We start from the raw sequence: 20469 nt of genomic DNA on the forward strand, positions 1-20469 counted from the left end.
GGGGGGGGGGCAGCTCAACACGGGTCTGCAAATCCGGTATCGGATGCTAAAATCCACTCTATTCTTCTTTATGGTACCGAAGCCTTGACTGTTAATGTTGACTTAATGAGAATACCATGGACCGATCATATTACAAACGAATTGGTGCTGCACAGAATGGGAAGACACAGAGAACTTTTGACCACCATTAAAAGGAGAAACAAAGCTTGTTTGGGGCTCTAACTTAGAAATGATAAGTACGAATTATTGCAGCTGATTATAAAGAGTACAATCGCAGCAAAAAGGGGGTCCTGGTAGACGACAAATATCCTGGTTAAAAAACATTCGCGACTGGACCGGGTTAAACACACAGACAAGTTATAGCCAAAATTCATTAGTGGAGTAGGCACTAGAAGAATAGGAATGGATAATCCGCCCATCATCTACAACGACTGAGCAACGGTACACATGTATGATTCAAATGTATCCAGTGTGCTGGGCCTACTTCCTAGTAGTTCAGTTCTCTGTGTATGGCACAGTTTAATAAGATTATGGATGCGGAACGTAGAACAAAAATACGGTATGACTGCAGAAGCAGTATTATGTTAGTCATCATCATCATCATCAGTAGCTCGACAACCCTTTTTGGGTCCTGGCTTGTTCTAGGATTTTCCGCCATTCTGTTCTGTTCCTTGCTTTGTTCTTCCAGTTAGGGATGGCGGTTTTTGACAAAACACCGGTTTTCGGTTATACCGGTTTTTTTGCTTACGGTTTAACCTGGCGGTTAAAAAAACCGGTTTTTGGAAAAACCAGGTTTCGGTTTTATTAATCCAATAGGTTACAAAGTTACACTTAAAATACACTTAACAATACTAGTTTGCGATACTCCATTCGACTCGATATCAATATGATCAAAATTAGTAATACTATCGAAAGAACATGTATTACTTTTAACACGTTTGTATATTTGTAGAATAGGTACATTTCAACTCATTTAATACTTCCTGTAAGTATAAGTGTATCGTTTTGAAAACGTAGCGAAATTCTTGGAGATTCGTATTCGTAATCAGTAATTCGATATTCATAGTCAGAGCATTATTTTTGGTAATCAGAAAAAGTCATTCACCCACTTTCAATGTCAAGAGTTAAGTGTGAAAAATAGATGATGTTTGCGTCTAATTCAACCAGATCACTTCTTATGTAAATATTATGATTACAAATACCTTTTCAAGAAAATATTATAATAAAACTTAATAATTGTTTCTGGGTGATGTGAGATTGCACTTTCAGTTTGCTTCTGTATTTTATAAAATAAAATAAAATCCAGTGGGTAATCTCAAGTGTTTTCAGATCTTGTTCATCTTGTTCCACTTGTTCCATGTATCTAAGTTTGGGTCTTCCCTTTGACCTTCTCCCTACTGGTGTTTGACTCATTATATGTTTTGGTGTTTCGGTCTCCAACATCCGTTCAACATGGCCCATCCAGCGCAGACGTCCGATCTTTATGGATGTTATGACGTCGGCGTCGGGTTCGTTGTATGCTGCGTATAGTTCAAAATCATATCTTCTGCGCCATACATCATTTTCTTTCACCCCCTTATATACAGTGAGGACGTTTGAATTGGCATAAATTCATTATCTCGAGAATGGGCAAAGTTGGACAGAAATCCTGAGACAAGTCGATTTTTATTTTTAAATTATGATTTTCTGGCATATTATATCATACTAGTGACGTCATCCATCTGGGCGTGATGACGTAATCGATAATTTTTTTTAAATGAGAGTAGGGGTTGTGTGATAGCTCATTTGAAAGGTAATTTAATTCTCTATTCAGAAATATAAACAATAACCTAGTTAACAATAACAATAACAAAAAGAACAATGTATGTAATTTATTTAATGCAAAATACATTTTACCGCTGTCAGAAAACAGTAAAAAAATGCTAATTTGGAAAATAAACATTGCTTTTCGCTTAAATTAATGGTTCAAACTGCTAAGACGCAGGTGGGTGGCAGCTTTTATGTTGAATTCAAGCGAAAAACAATATTTATTTATCAAATAAACATTTTTTCCTGTTTTCGGACAACAGTAAAATATATTTCGAATTACATAAATTACATACATTCTTCTATTTGTCTCCATCAATTTAATTAAAAAAATTTTTTTTGGCCACCCTTTATAAATAGTTAGGATATTGTTTATATTACTGAATAGAGAATTGAATTACCTTTGAAATGAGCTATCAACCAACCCCTACTCTCATTTAAAAAAATCATCGATTACGTCATCACGCCCAGATATATATACCAAAAAGTCATAATTTAAAAATAAAAATCGACCTGTCTCAGGATTTTTCTACAAATTCGCCCCTTCTCGGGATAATGAATTTATTCCAACTCGAACGTCCTTACTGTATGTGTCTGAGGATTTTTCGTTCAAACGTACCTAATAAGTTCTCATCGCTTTTCGACAGTGTCCATGTCTCTGATCCATATACAAGGACCGGTTTCATCAGTGTTTTGTATATTTTGCATTTGGTTTTTCTCGTGACGTTAGATCTTAGATGTTTAATTATTCCATTATATGTTTTATTAGCAATATGTATTCTTCTCTTAACTTCTTCACTGACATTGTTATCTGCGGTAACTAGTGAACCTAGATATGTAAAAAAATTTATGCTTTCGATGTTATAGTCTCCTATTGTCAGATTCTGTAGGTCTCTTTGGCCTGTCGATTTGCTGGCCTTCATGTATTTGGTTTTTATTTCATTAATATTTAGGCCACTGTTTTGTGCCGCTCTTTCTATCGCATTAAATGCTTCTATCATTTCTAGTATTATCTTAGTACCTTTATAAAAAACCAAAGGGGATTTTCAGTAATAGATAAATGAAGGGGGTTTAGATACATCACACAAATATGATGACATTTTTAAATTATGTTAGAATGAGTAATCCTTTGATGTTTACAGCTTATGAAGCCTACTATTTTATCATCTATAAATAATTCCATAAAAAGGTTAATAGTCACATGTATCTATTTATAACAGAATCAATATTTATAAATATATTTGTGTAAAAAATACTTTTCCCATTAATATTTTTTTACATCATTGACTCGACGAAATGATAAAGTTATCGATTTTCCATCAAAACCTAAAAATGTAGGTTGGATATTTTTAGAAATAACATTTATGTGGAAGACAATGAACGCTCACTCATGAAGACAATCTTTTAAGTTCACAAATGTTTTGCCATTGTATTTGAAGAAACGTTCATTGGAGCGAATTTTATTCAGTAGCTGTCAGCAGTTACCAAATATTAGATATCTTTTAATAAAGGCAAGAAAGGAATAATGGAAGTGTATACAAAATGTTTAGGCTTTATTACCTGCTTTAAAAGTATAATGTATGTATCAAAAATGGATTGATTGTTCTTTAATATACACTCCTTGTACAAAATATTAGCAAAGAGATTCAAGCAAAATTAAAGAAGTAGAGACAACAAATAATAAGAGAGTATCAATGTGGTTTTCAAGAAAATATCTAGATCAGTGACAGATAATACAGTAATGCGCGCGCTAATAACCGGCAAAATAGCGCAAAAGATGGAAAACATAATATATTGCGAAACAAAAAGAGATGAAACTAGTGGAGGTGGAAATGATCGTTATACATGTCTAAATTAACATTACATTACATAGTTTCCCACCTTTAGGCGTATCAGAGGAGTGTGACAATTGTCACTGTGACAGTAGAATTTTATAAAATACTCCAGTCATGGACGTCTAAAGGTGGGAAATTATGTAATATAATGTTAATTTAGACGTTTATAACGATCCACCTCCACTAGTTTCATCTTTTTGTTGCGCGATGTATTATGTTTTCCATCTTTTACGTTATTTTGCCGGTTATTAGCACGCTCATCACTGTATTTTTACACTAAAGCAAACCGAGAGAATGTGCTATGGGTAGGGTTACCATACGTCCGGAGATTTGAAACACATGCCCGGATTGGCGTCTGGATATGAGAAATGTCCGGATTTTTTTCTTTACAAAAAAAAATATTTAAAAAAACATATTTAAAAAATTAATCGAAGATCTCAAAGACGCAAATCGTATTACGGTTACAATTATTGATAGTTCAAACAGAAACCAAATCAAACTGACTCCGGTATTTGTTCGTTATTTTAAGCAAAATGAAGGTGTCAACGTGAAACTTTTATTTTTTGATGAACTTCCGGGTGAAACATCTGATATATTAGTAGAACATCTTTTAAAATGTATTAAAAAGTACTCTATTGATTCAAAAGTAGTTTGCCTTTGTGCTGATAATACTAATACTAACTTTGGGGGTGTCAAAAGGCACGGGCAAGGATAAATATGTTTTTTTCCTTGGACTACCCCTGTCCGGATTTGGCCTTAATAAATTATGGTAACCCTAGCTATGGGTATAATATTCCTAGTCACACTATTTTTATCGATTTCAAACAAGCATATGATTCATTAATCGACAAAAATTGGTTAATTTATTAACCCTTAACTACAGAGATCCGGTATTTTTTACCGGTGGGCTGTCCCAAAATGCGGATTTCGTGGTAACCCCACCACTTACAAGTTCATGTGTCTCTGTACCTCTCGGGCAGTTTGTATAACAGTGCTAGTCAAAGCGTGTAGTGTATATTTTCAATATTTTTTTTTTTTGTAGCACACATCAAAAATCTTAACCGGTAAAAATTACCGGATGTCTGTTTTTAAGTAAGTATTTTTAAATGGGTACTATATTCATAAATGTGAAATGTTTATATTATTTTTTTGTGTTTTTAGAGAAAAAGTAAAGAAATGGACTGTGGAAGTCATCCTGGACCTTCAATGAAGGTTAAATTTAAAGATAAAAATTTTGAGGCAACTTTGCAAAAATGTAGTTGCCATTTAATTCTGTGACAATTTTGCCCCTTGCGGATTTTTTCTCATGGGTGTAAAAATTTTCGTAAATGCTCTTTTATGATTCTTTGTGACACTTTGCGATTCTATATTACGTTTATTTAAAAAAAAAAGTCTAAATTTTTGTTCATAACATTTATGGCCGTTTGTTTCAATAGACCAAAAATGTTACCAAAATTCTCGTTTAATAGATTATTCTTTAAAAATCTTGTATATTATTAAAATCACTCATTTTACCATTTTTCCCATATCTAGAGACTCCAAAAAACACATAATGCATAATTTTTTTGTTTTTTATTATTAACTTTATATTTTATAATGACCGGTAAAAAATACCGGGGATCTGTTATTACGCGGTAATAATGGGATGTCTGTAGTTAAGGATTAAACAAGTATTTGATATTTGAAAATACCAAGCAAATTGATTAACCTACATGATAACATTGGATGTATCTACACATGTTAGCTTGCAACCTCCTTGTAACTGATATCTTATAGTATTGTTTATAACAACAAAGAATTAAAACCCACATCCTGTACGTCCTGAAACCGGTAGCCACTTTTTAACATCAAAATAAAAAGATTGTGAGTTTGACCATTTTCTTTACCGAACCATCTTCTAAAATGTTGTCAATGCACATATCAGTTGGCATTCTCCTAATCACCTTCACGTGTTCGGTATGTCCGTTCAAAGCAATACCGCTCCGTAGGGATGGGAAAAACCTACCGGTTTAAATCTAAAACCGGTTTTTTTTACTTCGCAATAACCGGTTTTACCGGTTGTTTTTTGTCCCGGTTATAACCGGTTTTTTCTTTTTAAAGTAAAAACCGGTTATTAGGTTTTTACGGTGATTAGGATTAGGTTAGGTATTATTTCGGATCCCAATCATAATTATTATTCTCAAGTAATTATGTATTCCAAACAAAACCATAATTCAAATTTTATTTTATTTTATAAAATACACAAGCAAACTGAAAGTGCAATCTCACATCAGCCAGAAACAATTCTTAAGTTTTATTATAATATTTCCTTGAAAAGGTATTTGTAATCATAATATTTACATAAAAAGTGATCTGGTTGAATTAGACGCAAACATCATCTATTTTTCACACTTAACTCTTGACATTGAAAGTGGGTGAATGACTTTTTCTGATTAGAAAAAATAATGCTCTGACTATGAATATCGAATTACTGATTACGAATACGAATCTCCAAGAATTTCGCTACGTTTTCAAAACGATACACTCATACAGGAAGTATTAAATGAGTTAAAATGTATTTACCTATTCTACAAATATACCTACAAACGTGTTAAAAGTAATACATGTTCTTTCGATAGTACTAATTTTGATCATATTGATATCTAGTCGAATGAAGTATCGCAAACTAAAGCGTATTGTAAATGTAACTTTGTAACCTATTGGATTAAAAAAACCGAAAACCGGTTTTTCCAAAAACCGGTTTTTTTGGCCGGTTATAACCGCCAGGTTAAACCAGCGGTTCTCAACCACCGTGTCGCGACACACTGGTGTGTCGGAAGAACCTATCAGGTGTGTCGCGAGATTTACGAATACGATATTTTTATTTATATATTTTTACTTGTTATAATATACCAATCATGCATTCAACAATTTTTTTAACTATTAGATACCACGTTATACCAATCAATAAAGTGCCAATCCGTAATTGTTTCCTCTCTAACTGTTTTTAAAATTTAACCGATATAACTTGCGTTATGAATAGTTGCGCAAAGCGGGAGCTCTTGTTTACTGTACTTAACTCAGCGTTTCTCAACCTGTGGGGCGCGCCCCCCTAGGGGGGCGCGCTTTTAGTAATGGGGGGGGGGGGCGTGAGCATATAAAAAATACACTAACATCATTAACTAATTTACTAAAATCGAAGCAAAACAAAACTCTGACAAAATAAAAAATAAAATACACATGAACACTGAATAGGAGTTATAATCATAAAGAGCACTCAATACTAAAAAGTAAGATTTTACTGTTTTTTGTCAAAATTATTGAACGAGGGGGGGCGCGGCGAAAATAATTATGGAAGATTGGGTCGCAAAGGGTAAAAGGTTGAGAAACGCTGACTTAACTACCACTAGCAAAAATTTGTACATATAAGGGTGTCGCGAATCTGTAAGGAGTACGTTAGTGCGTCGCTGAGTAAAAAAGGTTGAGAACCGCTGGGTTAAACCGTAAGCAAAAAACCGGTATAACCGAAAACCGGTGTTTTGTCAAAAACCGCCATCCCTACCGCTCCGTAGCACTATGCCGCCACCACCAGAACTAACGCTCTGAATGAGGTTACAACTGACATACCGCTCGCCAACTCTTCTTAGACGAAGTTTAGTATATCTTGCTTCCATACGGTGAACGATATGCCAGATGTAACCTCATACAGAGTGTTAATGTTGGAGTTGGCGGCATAGTGCTAGGGAGTTTACTACTGCTAGGCAATTTACCGTCAAAATGACATAGAAATAGCTCTGGATGTAAACAGATCAGGCTAGGCAAGAGTAAAGAGCTCAGGTTGTAAGCCTGAGGCATGGCCTAGATGTAAAGCTGCTAATATCTGTTTAGTATCGATTATTACTTCGTCTATCCACCTCTTCTTTGGTGTGCCTCCTGACCGACGTCTCACCATAGTTCCACTGAGCGTTCTAGTAAGTGTTCTGTCATCCATTCTTATAAGGTGACCTGAACAACGCAAGCTTTGTATTTTTGCATAACTTACTACAGAGAGTTCTTTGTAACATTGAAATAACTAGTGATTGAACCTTATTCTCCACATACTATTGGTGCAGATAGGTCTGAATATCCTTCACAATATATTCCTTTCAAAAGTATTGATAAAGTTTAGATTGTATTTTAACTTACCTATTATTACGAGTTTTGGTTCTTCGTCATTATTATTTTCCAGCTCAGCATCTCTGGGCAACAATATATTCCCTACTTGCATGTCGTTGTGACAAAAAACAACAGGACTGTTCTCGCCCTCCAATCTGGTTCTCAGCCATTCGATTTCCGACCCGAAATTCACCTTTTCCAGGATGTGTTTGGTGCTTTCTGGCATGTTGGTCAGTTGCATGTTCTTCAAACTGTTCAACCACCTATCGAGAGTGTTCCAGATCCATTCGGGAGCTTTGTGTAGAGGTACCTGAAAACCGTTGAAAACCAGTTGAAATTTGGTGTCGGTGTAGCAAAATACTTGATTATCTTAGTTTAAACTACGTGTTTTCTGCAAAAATGTCTTGTTGAATTTATTGGAAGCTTTTTTAAAGATGGATGAATGAAAGGGAATCTTAAAACTCAGTATATGTGGGTTCAATGTTTCTCGATCAACTTAATCTAAAGAAAGTGGAATGGCTTGTGTATACATGCATTTTGAAACCATTTTTATTTAGAATAAAGAAGAAGTTATCATAATTTTGATAATGTATGTATAAACAGGCCTATCACTAAAGTGGTAGAAAGAGCATATTCCAATTGTTTAGAATTATCTTAAATTTAATCATTATTTAAAAAGTTTGGAACATGAAATAAAAAAACAATTGAAATTTACTCCAAATTAAATGGAACTCTATGTTATATTGTAATAATGTCAATGTCCCTATCAGTATACTATACGTGTTCACTCTATGTAAAGGTATTTGGATATAATGGAAACTAAGTTTCTTTTCTCGAACTCGAGGTCCTGAGAAAGTTTGGATCCACAGATAAAACGACCATCTTAAGAATTGGGTATCTTTAACACACCTACATGGCTATAGAACACTTGTTGTATGTTGAAACAGGCAACAGCATGCCAAATTTTATGAGCTAAGGCTAAAAGAAAATACAGCTCTTGGGACGCAAAAAACAATAAGAGAATCATTCAAACTTAAAGCAATAGAAGATTCTAACGTTATAAAACTAACTGGGTTAGAAGACTTACTAGAACCATTGAGAAGAGAGTAGTAAATACAATTGAAAGAGTAGAAAATCAGGGGAAAAATTCAGAAAAAAAATCACCAATGAAGGTTGCAGAACATAAGAAAAAAATGAATGCAAATGTTTTGCCTATTTAATTAGTATAGTACACTCATGAAATCTGACAGAAAAATATTCCGGCGTCTAAGGAAAAACACAAGATTTAGAAAGTTCCTCCAGAAAAACCTGCCAAATTTCTCTTAAATCATTTCTACATCAGCTCACCAGAAACAAACGTGTGGTGCAAACGAGGCTGATACGTAGATATCTCCAACAGCTGCTGAAGTACTGAAGTACCACTATCCATCCTCAACCTTGGATCCGCTCTCAGTCCAAAAATCATCTCGTAAACCAACCACACGTATATTTCTATTGAGCTGTATATAGAAAAGGATATAAACATTTCCATTATGTTAATCTATTTCGTCATACTACTGATTTTTTTAGCACTATTATTAACGTTTACGTATCTCATTGTAGATATGAGGACATTCAACTGGTATTATATCTATTGTTATAAACTGCTTTTGTTTAAACATGACTCGCAAGTATCGTACAAGTCGACTTACTTTATAAATTACCATGTATATATATTTCGTAGCAATCCATAATATGAAAGCACTGATGTCATAACCTTAAAATACCAAATATAGTTGGAGACAAATGACTGGTTTAAAAGGAGCTATAAATTATGAATGATTTAGAAAGTATCTGTGATCTTCAACCTTAACTTAACTATATTGTCCTTCGATACATTTTTGGCAAAGTAGCGTAAGTGACATTTTTGAAAATCATGTTTTTCCATTAAACTAACGCTATTATTGGTCAGAAGGCACTGCCAAAGTGTAGTAAGCCTATACATAAATATTATGTTTAAAGTAATTCTAGGCTTACTACACTTTGGCAGTACCTTCTAAACAATAATAGTGTTAGTTTAATGGAAAAATATGATTTTCGCCAAAAATGTCACTTACGTTACTTTGCCAAAAATGTATCGCCTTAGCTTAAAAGCCTTAGACTCTTTGAAACTTTTACGTTTTGAAACCAAGTGTACACTGTTAGACAGTGAACTTAATAGATGCTATTCTACTCTACAACTAGATTTAGCTTAAAGGAGATTAAGTCCAAAAATTGTACTTAAATTGCTTATTATAATTAATAATGAGAACTTCTGGGTACCTTTTGGACAATTTAAAAAACACCCCAAAAGTGTTTTTTATAATCTGAAATGAAATTCAGTATTCTTCGATTCCAATGATCATATATTCAAATATAAAAAAAATGTAAGAATGGGAAAGCATTCATGCACGCAATGATTTTTTTCTTTGATTATAGAAAAAAAAACAAGTTTTCAGAAGGAAAACAGAGGTTGTTTAAAACATATACCAATGTACCATGCTGTTATATCCATATTGTTTATATAAAACTAAGCAGTTTATAACACTTGTCAAATCGAGAAACATATAAACTATCAGTTTTCGTTAAGTAATTATGAAAAAAAAATGAGATGATAAGGTGAACGAAGCTCAAAACCCAAAAAGCGAGTGTGGTCAAGCTCTGAGCGCACAAACACTGAAAGTGTTTATACCTTTTATAAAAAACCCACGACAAAAAGTGCAAAAAACACGTGGTTGCTAGTTTTTAGGTATGATTTATATTTCCCTACGATTTTATTTCGTCCGTCGATTTGACAGCCCAGAGGGCCGGCTTAAGGGCAGCCAATGGCACGCAATTTGTCGCAATTTTGCTAGAACATAACAATCACATACCACATATGTGTGATAGAATGCAAAAAAAATATTTTGTCAGCCCATGGTTGGATCAAAATGAAAAATATCTAAGCGTACCATAAGGTTATTTTAAAAAAAAAGTGTATGTATGGTATGCGGCAAAATAAATAGTACTGGAATGCGTATGCCTCAAATTTGTATGTGTCAGGCGCCGAAATGTACTGAGTGGTTTCCGAACGTGAGTCGTTATAACGTATGTGAATGTCGTGTTAACGTTAGCTGCTTCAGGATGGTTCTCAGTTTTGCAGAAAATTGTTTTATCGTGAAGTGCTTTTTACGTGTCTAAGGGTCTAAGCTTAAAATCAACAATGGTTTCAGCAGGACGAGGCAACCTGTTAAACAGCCATGGAGTTTCTTCGAATACTGTGTGATCATTTTGGGAGATCGCCGCTCACCAGCCCTAACGCCACCTGATGCGTACATATCTGGAATGCTGAAAGAGGCAGACGGATCCACCGTGTGACATTCCGGAATTAAGGACGAGAATTAAAGATTTTTTCGTGCCCGAGGGCATCTTGAACATCTGTTTTATCGAGAACGTCGTCGTGTATAATGTTTACAAGGCTATATCATGTATATTCAGTATACTAAATATATAAATATTCAAACATTTCAATATTCATTTCAGTACTGTTTATTTTGCCGCATACTATATATCAGTAAAAAACGGTTTTTCCTAAAATAAAAACATTAAACAAATGCATTAAGAGATTTCAGAGTATTTTTAGATTCGGCATGAAATGCCGATGAGTTTCTAGCTTACAAAGTTATAGAATTCAAAAATTAACTATACTGAATATACTGTCGTTTTATTTTTAGGTAGTTTTAAATGTTTAAGATATTCAGGACGATAACAAAGTTTCAAGTTTTAAAAAATTGTTGAAAAATACATTGACAAATATGATAAGAATCAGTAAATCTTTTCTTACAATTGAATCGTACACTTGTTATATCAATTCCCACTTAACTAAGATATTTAGGATGATAGCAAAGCTTTAACTTTAAACATACTTTAAAAATCTACATTGACAAATATGACAAGGATCAGTAGATTTGGTTTGCGATTGAAATGTGCCCTTATTACATTAATCCCCACTTACAGAATTTCTGAAGCTATGAACTTTGTGGCATGTTTAAATTAAATATTGTATTTATATAGGGTTAAACCACAATCGATTGCAATGGAAATTACGTTTTACATTTGTTTTGAGGTTTCGATTTCCTATCCGGAAATCGTTTTCAATTTTTTTATGAATAATAACAAAAAATTTTTGGAAACGATTTCAGGATTAGAAACCGAAACACCAAAAAAATGTAAAATTTCATTTTGATTCTAATCATTTGTGATTTAATTCCATATTATTAGACTATTAATCCCCACTTATTATTAAAACTTTAAGCTTCACACTTCCCAAATTAGCTTAATTACCTATCAATCAATCATTCAAATGTCATTAAAACGGTATATCCCAAAATATAAGGTAAGAAGGATTTGCTGATGGCAAAATAATTATTTTCTGGCAGAATCATCTTAAAAGCTGGCTTGATAACTCATCAGGAACTTTTTGAAATGTGTAGATTAGGCGAGTCTTTAGCAGTGGAGTAAAATCATTTTAAAATAGAAACAAAAGACTTGCTTGTTGTATAAACAAGTGGTTGCTGTATTCATCAATACTAGTAAAATAAGACTTTAACAGATTATCCCGAGGCCTCAAAAAATGTTTTTTTAGACATTTTGAAAATCTTTAATGAATCATAGTAAACCCCTTTTCTACCTCACTGGAGATCGGAAATTTGACTCAAACAATTGAATAATAACATGTTAAAGATCCTGAAAACGTGAATATAATCATTTGTGATTTAATTCCATATTATTAGACTATTAATCCCCACTTATTATTAAAACTTTAAGCTTCACACTTCCCAAATTAGCTTAATTACCTATCAATCAATCATTCAAATGTCATTAAAACGGTATATCCCAAAATATAAGGTAAGAAGGATTTGCTGATGGCAAAATAATTATTTTCTGGCAGAATCATCTTAAAAGCTGGCTTGATAACTCATCAGGAACTTTTTGAAATGTGTAGATTAGGCGAGTCTTTAGCAGTGGAGTAAAATCATTTTAAAATAGAAACAAAAGACTTGCTTGTTGTATAAACAAGTGGTTGCTGTATTCATCAATACTAGTAAAATAAGACTTTAACAGATTATCCCGAGGCCTCAAAAAATGTTTTTTTAGACATTTTGAAAATCTTTAATAAATCATAGTAAACCCCTTTTCTACCTCACTGGAGATCGGAAATTTGACTCAAACAATTGAATAATAACATGTTAAAGATCCTGAAAACGTGAAAATTGAAATAGACTCAATCGCCAGCGGCGGAACGAGTTTCTTTTTAAAGGGATACGAGTTATATGAATAAAATCTATAGTAAAAAGGTGTAACTACAAAAAATGCAGAGTTTTATTAAATATAATACAGATATTTAAATATAGTAATTGGAAATATTAGTTTTGGTACTGGGAGTTCTATTATTGTTACTTCTTATTGCATTTGTTTTAGAAATATTTTTTCAGGAAACCAGTTTTAGTTGATTCTATTCTGTCTCGTTTAATGTACGACAAAATTCAATAGAAAGTAGTAGATGTGCAGAACGTCTGCTGGTGTCTTATGGTACGCTTAATGTAAACTAATCATAATATTTTTCCCACTATAAAGCAATTAGAAGTACACTTCTCACTTATCACAAAGATTATCATAATTTATCACTAGATAAAATCGTCTGATCAGTACAATTTTATGAAGATCGTTTTGTACGTCATTTACACCATTAAATACTTTCAAAAATTTCTCTGTAGCGGGAAAAGTACTAAGATTATAAGCAATATGGAAAAATAAAAGTGTTGACCGGATTTTTTAATGATAGTGTGCAAAAATTTGTTTATTTCAAGCTATTCATAAATTTTAGTGGTATTAAGTAGGAAAGGTTTTCTAGTAATTGATCTATAATTTCTTTAGACCAAACACTTAAATACTGAAATTACTGATATTGATACACGCACTGGTATACAAAGTCTTTATCTAAAACTGTGAAAGAGTAAAATGTTCAAAGTGATAACGGGACACTGTCCCGTGAAAAAGACAATGAAGAAATAAGAAAACAATCAAAAGTAACATATATGTAATCCAAAAGTTTGCCACGTTAAAAGAACTGGGCAGGGCACATAGGAAGAATGGAAGACAACTGTTGGACGAAGCAAATTCTTGAATGGCAATTAAGGACAAGCAAAAGAAGTAAAAACAGACCTCAAACAAGATGGACTGATGACATCATGCGAATGACTGGTCACGAATGGATGAAAAAAACAATGAGCAGAAATTAATGAACACAGGTAGGGGAGGCTTATATCGACTATGGATGGAAGAGTTGTTGATGATGATGATGGTAAAAGGTACGGCTCCCAATAAATTGCCTCAAACCAGAAAGATTGTGTGCATTCAAAACATCGAATTATCCATATATTTCATACTCGTCCATAAAAATTTCTCGACGAATTTTAAGTTTCTCGACGTCTGAAGAAGCTGGTAATCGAAAAATGCATGGATATTTGGTTAAAAGATATTATGCGAAAGAAAATTTTGTATTTTGAACAATAAACAATTTCGGTGATAATTACTTGTTTTACGAAATCAATGTCGGTGATAATTACGTACGGCTTAGACTCTTAGACTATAAAAATAATCATACGATTATAAGAATGACAATCATTAATAATAAATTATTATCAGAAAATACCAGTTATTATAGTCACAAAAATGGTTCGATCAGTCTAAAGTTCAAATGTTTCAAATTAAACCTGCACTTGCTGTTTGTAATAATCGCAAGTTTGATAACGATAGAAAACAATACATTACGTCATTAATGACTTCCGTTAACCTGCTATTTATAATTATTAATGTAAATACTTGCAAAGTGAAGGAGTCGTTTTGATTCTCTATCAACCTCAAACGATCTCAAGACTAAACCATTGTGAAAGATTGAGTGCCCAATGAAACAACAATAAAGGAAGACCTTAAACAACTGAAGGCAAACACGAAAGATGTATGGACTATACAACTATACATATCGACTATAGATTCGACTTTTATAATTTTAGAACAAAGTGCAAAAAACTCGTTTTTGTAGATTCTGTCTAAGAAGAACATCATTGGTTAATTGGGCAAGGAAAACTGGCTGCAACATTGTTTAAAGCTGCTTTCAATACAACCAGGACAGCGAATATAGAAACAAACATGATAGTCAACAATCTACCTGTCTTGGAACTATATCAGGGATAAAATGTGACAGATTTTACATCACTACGTCTTCCCAGATCAGACTTCCCAGACTTAATTTAGTAAAAATAATGTATCATTAATTTGCTCCTCATATAATGTGCTAAGAAACTGCCTCATACAACTGGCCTTGGATTTTACATAATAATATAAATGTGATCTTGAAAGAAGAATTTTGCGAATTATGAGATCAAAATAGGATTATACAGGAGATTATGAAGACAAAGTGGTGATCAATTCGGCATCATACAGGATACCTGATGAGCTATTGAGCAGGATACTTTAGATTAAATCCTCCAGAATGCCGATAAAGAGAATACATATTCATGAATATCCTACGCTCCAGTGTGAATTACAGGAACTAAGTAAACTAAAAAAATCATTTAATTAAACGTATTCCATAGAGCTGTAGGAGAGCACCTTCGATATAATTCAACCATAAAGGTTGTGGAATTTTTTAAAAATAAATATTGTATTTATAACAAGGCCACTTATAATTTACTGCATCATTACCTTTATTGATATTAATTAGATTATGTGATTATCTCTATGTCCTTGAGAGATGTGGAGTGTATGAAGTAATATACTCGAATTTATGGATTACTCGGATGAAGTAATTATCGCAAATATCATAAAGATAATTATATAAATAGAAACAAACCGAGAGAAATTCTCATGATAAATCGCCAATTCTGTAGCAAAAAAAGATTAAAAATTGCCGCTGAATGCAGTTGAAATAATAGGTAGCCAAGGCTAAATGAGCCTGGCCCAACATGTTGCCAGATTGACGGATGATTACATGGACCAGAAAGATTCTGGAATGGCGACCAAGACAAGAGGCATATCGACGCAGAGACGACCACCGACTAGATGGACAGATGATCGCATCACCACAAATTGGATGCAAGAATCTCAAGACAGATATAAGTTGAAAATTTTACGGGAAGCCTACATTCAGCAGTGGACAAATATAGACTAGTTGAAAAAACGTCTAAATCAAATATTATGTAGGTTAAGAAGAAGTGTACGCATATTCAAATACGACGTCTATTGGGAGTAGTTTTTAAACGATTTAGGATAAAAATATTAAAACATGCAGCAAAATTTAACTGTGAAAAAGGAAGGAATGAAGAAAGTATATTACATACATATCAGTAATTAACATGCCAACATTTTTACACATATCTTATAATTAATTGGCGATAAAAGTTCTACTGATATTGTGTAAAAAATATCTGATCAATGTATAGAAACCACAGGATGGCGATAACACCTTTTCCAAGGTTATCAGTAGTTACTATTTTTTCTGTAAGTGATAAGTGTGTATACAATGCATGAACATTATCTTGAGTATATTTCAAAACTATTTTGTGCAAATGTATGCAATTGGAAAGAAATCTGATAAAAGAAAATGAACACGCGGACAAAAGCTGTATCTAACAAATTTTTTATTGTAAAGTGTTTGAAAAATCTATGATAGTCAGGCAATGGACTTTGGAAAATGTTCACAGAAAGACGAATGTAATAAACAAATTCTACAAAGAAATGTTGAAAAATAAAAGATGCTTGGTTTCATATAAGTTTTCAATATAATTGAAATAATAAAAGATGAAAAAAGAAAAACTGTTTTTCTACCATTTCCAATGATATTGAAAGGCATTTGGAAAATAGTAGTCTCGGACAATAAAGAATTCTGTTACAGTTTTAACTAAAAGTAAAAAAAATACATCGAAGAAAGTATTGGAAAGAAGCTTTAAGAAAAGATGTACAATAAATTATTCAGCTACAAAGAAACAACAATAAAAGAACCACAGACCAAAATGAAATCATGAACATAGTCGAAGAATTCTATGAAGGATTAAATATACCCAAAGTCCTGGAGCCTATTAAACTGGACATAAACTAAAAACCGATAAAAATGAAACACACGACAATGGCATACTATACAGTGACGAGCGCGCTAATAACCGGCAAAATAACGCGAAAGATGGAAAACATATACATATTAAGTTGTGAGATAAAAAGAAATGTGAAAATGTGTGAAAAAAGCTTTATTTAGGGAGTACCGGTATAACTACTATGTCTAACAGTCCAACATCACTAAAATGTGGACAAACAAACGCACAATAAAAAACGCTAAGATGAATCTTGTACGAACACTGCGTTTCCCAAAATTTAGCTATGTTTCTAAAACGTGGACCATTCGAACAGCAGATAGGAAAAGAATCGATGGAATCGATCGAAGAATGCAAAAAAATGGAAAAAAAAGTACAAAAATTTAAGATCAAGATAGAGATGGGCATGGCAAGTGGTTATGACGAACAATGGCAGAAGAACAAAAAGAACAACCAAATGAGATGCATGGAGTGGAAAAGGAAGACCTGGCCCTTTAATACGATACGATATGATCATATACGTAAAGTACCTGGAAAAAACTGGTTTTTAGAGACCGAAAACACATTTACATTTCAGTTTTTTCAAAAGTTATGGCACTGGAACACGGATCACAAAATTCTAAAATGCAAGAAATAAATAAATCAGTTATTTGATATAGGTATGTATTTCTTTTTATAGAACTCTTGTTTTGACTCGAAACACAAAGAAACACAATAATTCGATGTAGGGTCAATCAAGGAAAACGAATCTATCAATAACGTAGTGACCAGTCCCTGACCCGGTTTCTTTTATAGGTGAGGGATTTTTCTCATAAAGCTATATCATATTTATATCTTGCTAGTCTTCGGTCGACATAATTAAATGACAATAAACAATTCTATTTACGTCTTAATGAAAATGAGTATTATCAGGGCTGAAGCGTAGAATATCGGTATAACAATGATAAAAAGAGAATGTTTCTTTATTTTTTTCTAGTTAATATAATAATGCCTTAATATTGATCTGAACCTATTCTATTCTGAATAAGCCACAATTTTACTTTAAAAAGTTTATATTTGAAGTTTAGATTTCGACTTCGGAAATCATTCCCAAAATACAAAACATTAATAAATTAAACAAATGTTGTTTTTATTTTTTTTTTGTTACTTGATAAAAAATTATTCTAATAATTTAATGTTCATTTTAAAGTAGATGACTTCAAAATTATATTGTCAATAATTTTGGGCTGCACAGTCCATGTGGTGAAACCGCTCCCGTCTGGAAAAATTTCTGATTCGGTTTCTTTGTGGATTCCTATTCAAAAATGTCCCCTTTAAACAAATCTAAAGGGTGCCTGGCGGAATTTTTGGGCAGAAATGGTTTAAACAAATTCACCTTTTTCTGCTTCAGAACATATATTTTTAAGTTTTGTGGGTCATTCTAAACAAGAAAGGTATCTTGTAAATTTTCTCAAAAATTGATAGTTTTCGAGTTATAGGCGATTTAAAATCTGAAAAATGCGAAAATACGCATTTTCGAGGCCCAAAAACTCATATTTAAATTGGTATTTTTGAGGTAGCCAGATACTTAAATTGAAGTTTAAACATTCAGCTTCAAGATCCTGAAGAGTGATTGCGTCTACCTTTAATTTAAATCGTTGTTTTTTAATTGTTAAATATGCATGTATATCTGATTTTTTTATTATATAAGAAAGATTCTTTGGGATATTCTAAATAAAATAAGTTTCTTGACATTTTTCTTAAAAGTTAAGTTTTAAAGTTATAAGCGATTTAAAATCCGAAAATGAACTTTTCGAAAATGAACTTTTGTAATTTTTCGGATTTTAAATCGCTTATAACTTAAAAACTACTAACTTTTGAGAAAAATGTCAGAAAAGTTATTTTATTTAGAATATCCCAAAGAATCTAGAAAAAATATTTTTCGGATGAAAATAGGAGATTTTTGAAAAAGAGCGCGCCGCACCGGTAAAAAAATCGGATAAACACGCATATTTAACAATTAAAAACAATGCCATAAATTAAGGCTAGACGCGATCACTCTTCAGAATCTTGAAGCTGAATGTTTAATCTTCAATTTAAGTATCTGGCAACCTCAAAAATACTAATTTAGATATGAGTTTTTAAGCCTCGAAAATGCGTATTTTCACATTTTTCAGATTTTAAATCGCCTAACTTGAAAACTATCCATTTTTAGGAAAAATTACAAGATACCTTTCTTGTTTATAATGATCCAAAAAAAACCTAAAAATATATGTTCCAGGGCAATAAAACATGATTGTATTTGTTTAAAAAAATTGTTTAAACAATTTCTGCCCAAAAATTCCGCCTGGCACCCTTCAAATTTGTTTAAAGGCATATTGGAAGACAGTTCATTCGGTTACATAAAATCAACTTTATACCCATCAGAAAAATCATGTTATTTTTCTTTAAAAATACAACCAAATACAATGATGATAGTAAAATTCTCCTGTTACTGATCCCATAGTAAATCATGACGAAAAAAACCTTATAATAATATCCAGACATGGTAAGTATTTGGTTTTACATTTACTTTACTCTCAATAGTAACATCGAACTCTTATTTTATATGTATGTTATTTTAAACCAAAAATGATGTATTCTCGATATGTTATTGACTTACTAATGGTGGTGTTTTCTTCCTATTAATTTCCTCTATTAATATGAGTAACCAGATCCTACTGCATTCTAGTAATTGGTTTCATTTAACATAATTAGAGCCGCTTCATTAATTTCTTTAATTTATTAATGTTTTGTATTTTGAGAACAATTTCCGAAGTGGAAATCGAAACGACAAATAAACTTATTTTAAATTAAAATTATGGTTTATTCCCAACAAAAATATAAAATTATAATAATGCCTTAAATACGAAGTAAATTTTGAAATGTGTACGATAAGAAACATTCTCAGATGAAAGATGAAAAAATTCACATTTTAACTTAACTCAATTAAAAAATAATAATATTTAGAATCTTAGAAACATCTATCTCATGAAGGGCATCCATGGTAATTTCTTTCTTTATTTGGCATTTCCTACACCATTTACTCTACCTATGGTGTGAGGTTTTCAGTTTCCAGTCAGCATATTTGTTACCATCTGAAGTCTAAGACCAATTAGACTAAAAATAGTCAATGCTCTTTATGATTTTCCTGATATCTGTTAGCCCTGTAGAGCTAGTTCTAATTTAACTGCCCTCCATCTTTGATCTAACTTCTTCTTCTTAAATCTTGATATGACTTTGAAGATATTAGTGTAAATACGCTTTGTGCAGAAAAAAGCACCTTCTTTATACTGCAAAAACGAATAATAGACTTTAGCTTATTTTTACAGCGTATAATAGCGTGGAATAGTGGAAGGTTTTAGTGAAAATCTGTGAATTTTTCCATCCAAATGTCGCAAAAAACTGAAACCATGGGCTTGACGGAAACCAAAAAAGACTTAAAACTTAAAAGAAAAAGAAATAAATGTTTCTTTACCTCGAAAATTTAAAAATCTAAAAAGAAAGTGATTAATGAAAACCATTCAAAA

At 32.4% G+C, this 20469-nt stretch overlaps 1 protein-coding gene and 1 long non-coding RNA gene across 2 annotated transcripts in view; both read right to left on the bottom strand.

The window, feature by feature from the left end:
- Positions 1-20469, bottom strand: part of LOC126882278 (choline/ethanolamine kinase) — a 79597-nt gene that overhangs the window by 14957 nt on the left and 44171 nt on the right. Inside the window, exon 4 of the mRNA XM_050647120.1 lies at positions 7806-8085. Within this exon, the coding sequence (XP_050503077.1) occupies positions 7806-8085 (280 nt within the window). The remainder of the gene's footprint in view (positions 1-7805; positions 8086-20469) is intronic.
- LOC126882279 (uncharacterized) lies at positions 11273-20469 on the bottom strand. The gene is made up of 2 exons (XR_007697255.1): positions 15826-20469; positions 11273-15789 (listed from the first exon to the last, which is right to left on the bottom strand). It is a non-coding gene; the product is annotated as an uncharacterized LOC126882279 (long non-coding RNA).

The sequence above is a fragment of the Diabrotica virgifera genome, chromosome 3 (genome assembly GCF_917563875.1).
Source record: "Diabrotica virgifera virgifera chromosome 3, PGI_DIABVI_V3a".
In the NCBI taxonomy this organism is placed as follows: Eukaryota; Metazoa; Arthropoda; class Insecta; order Coleoptera; family Chrysomelidae; genus Diabrotica; species Diabrotica virgifera.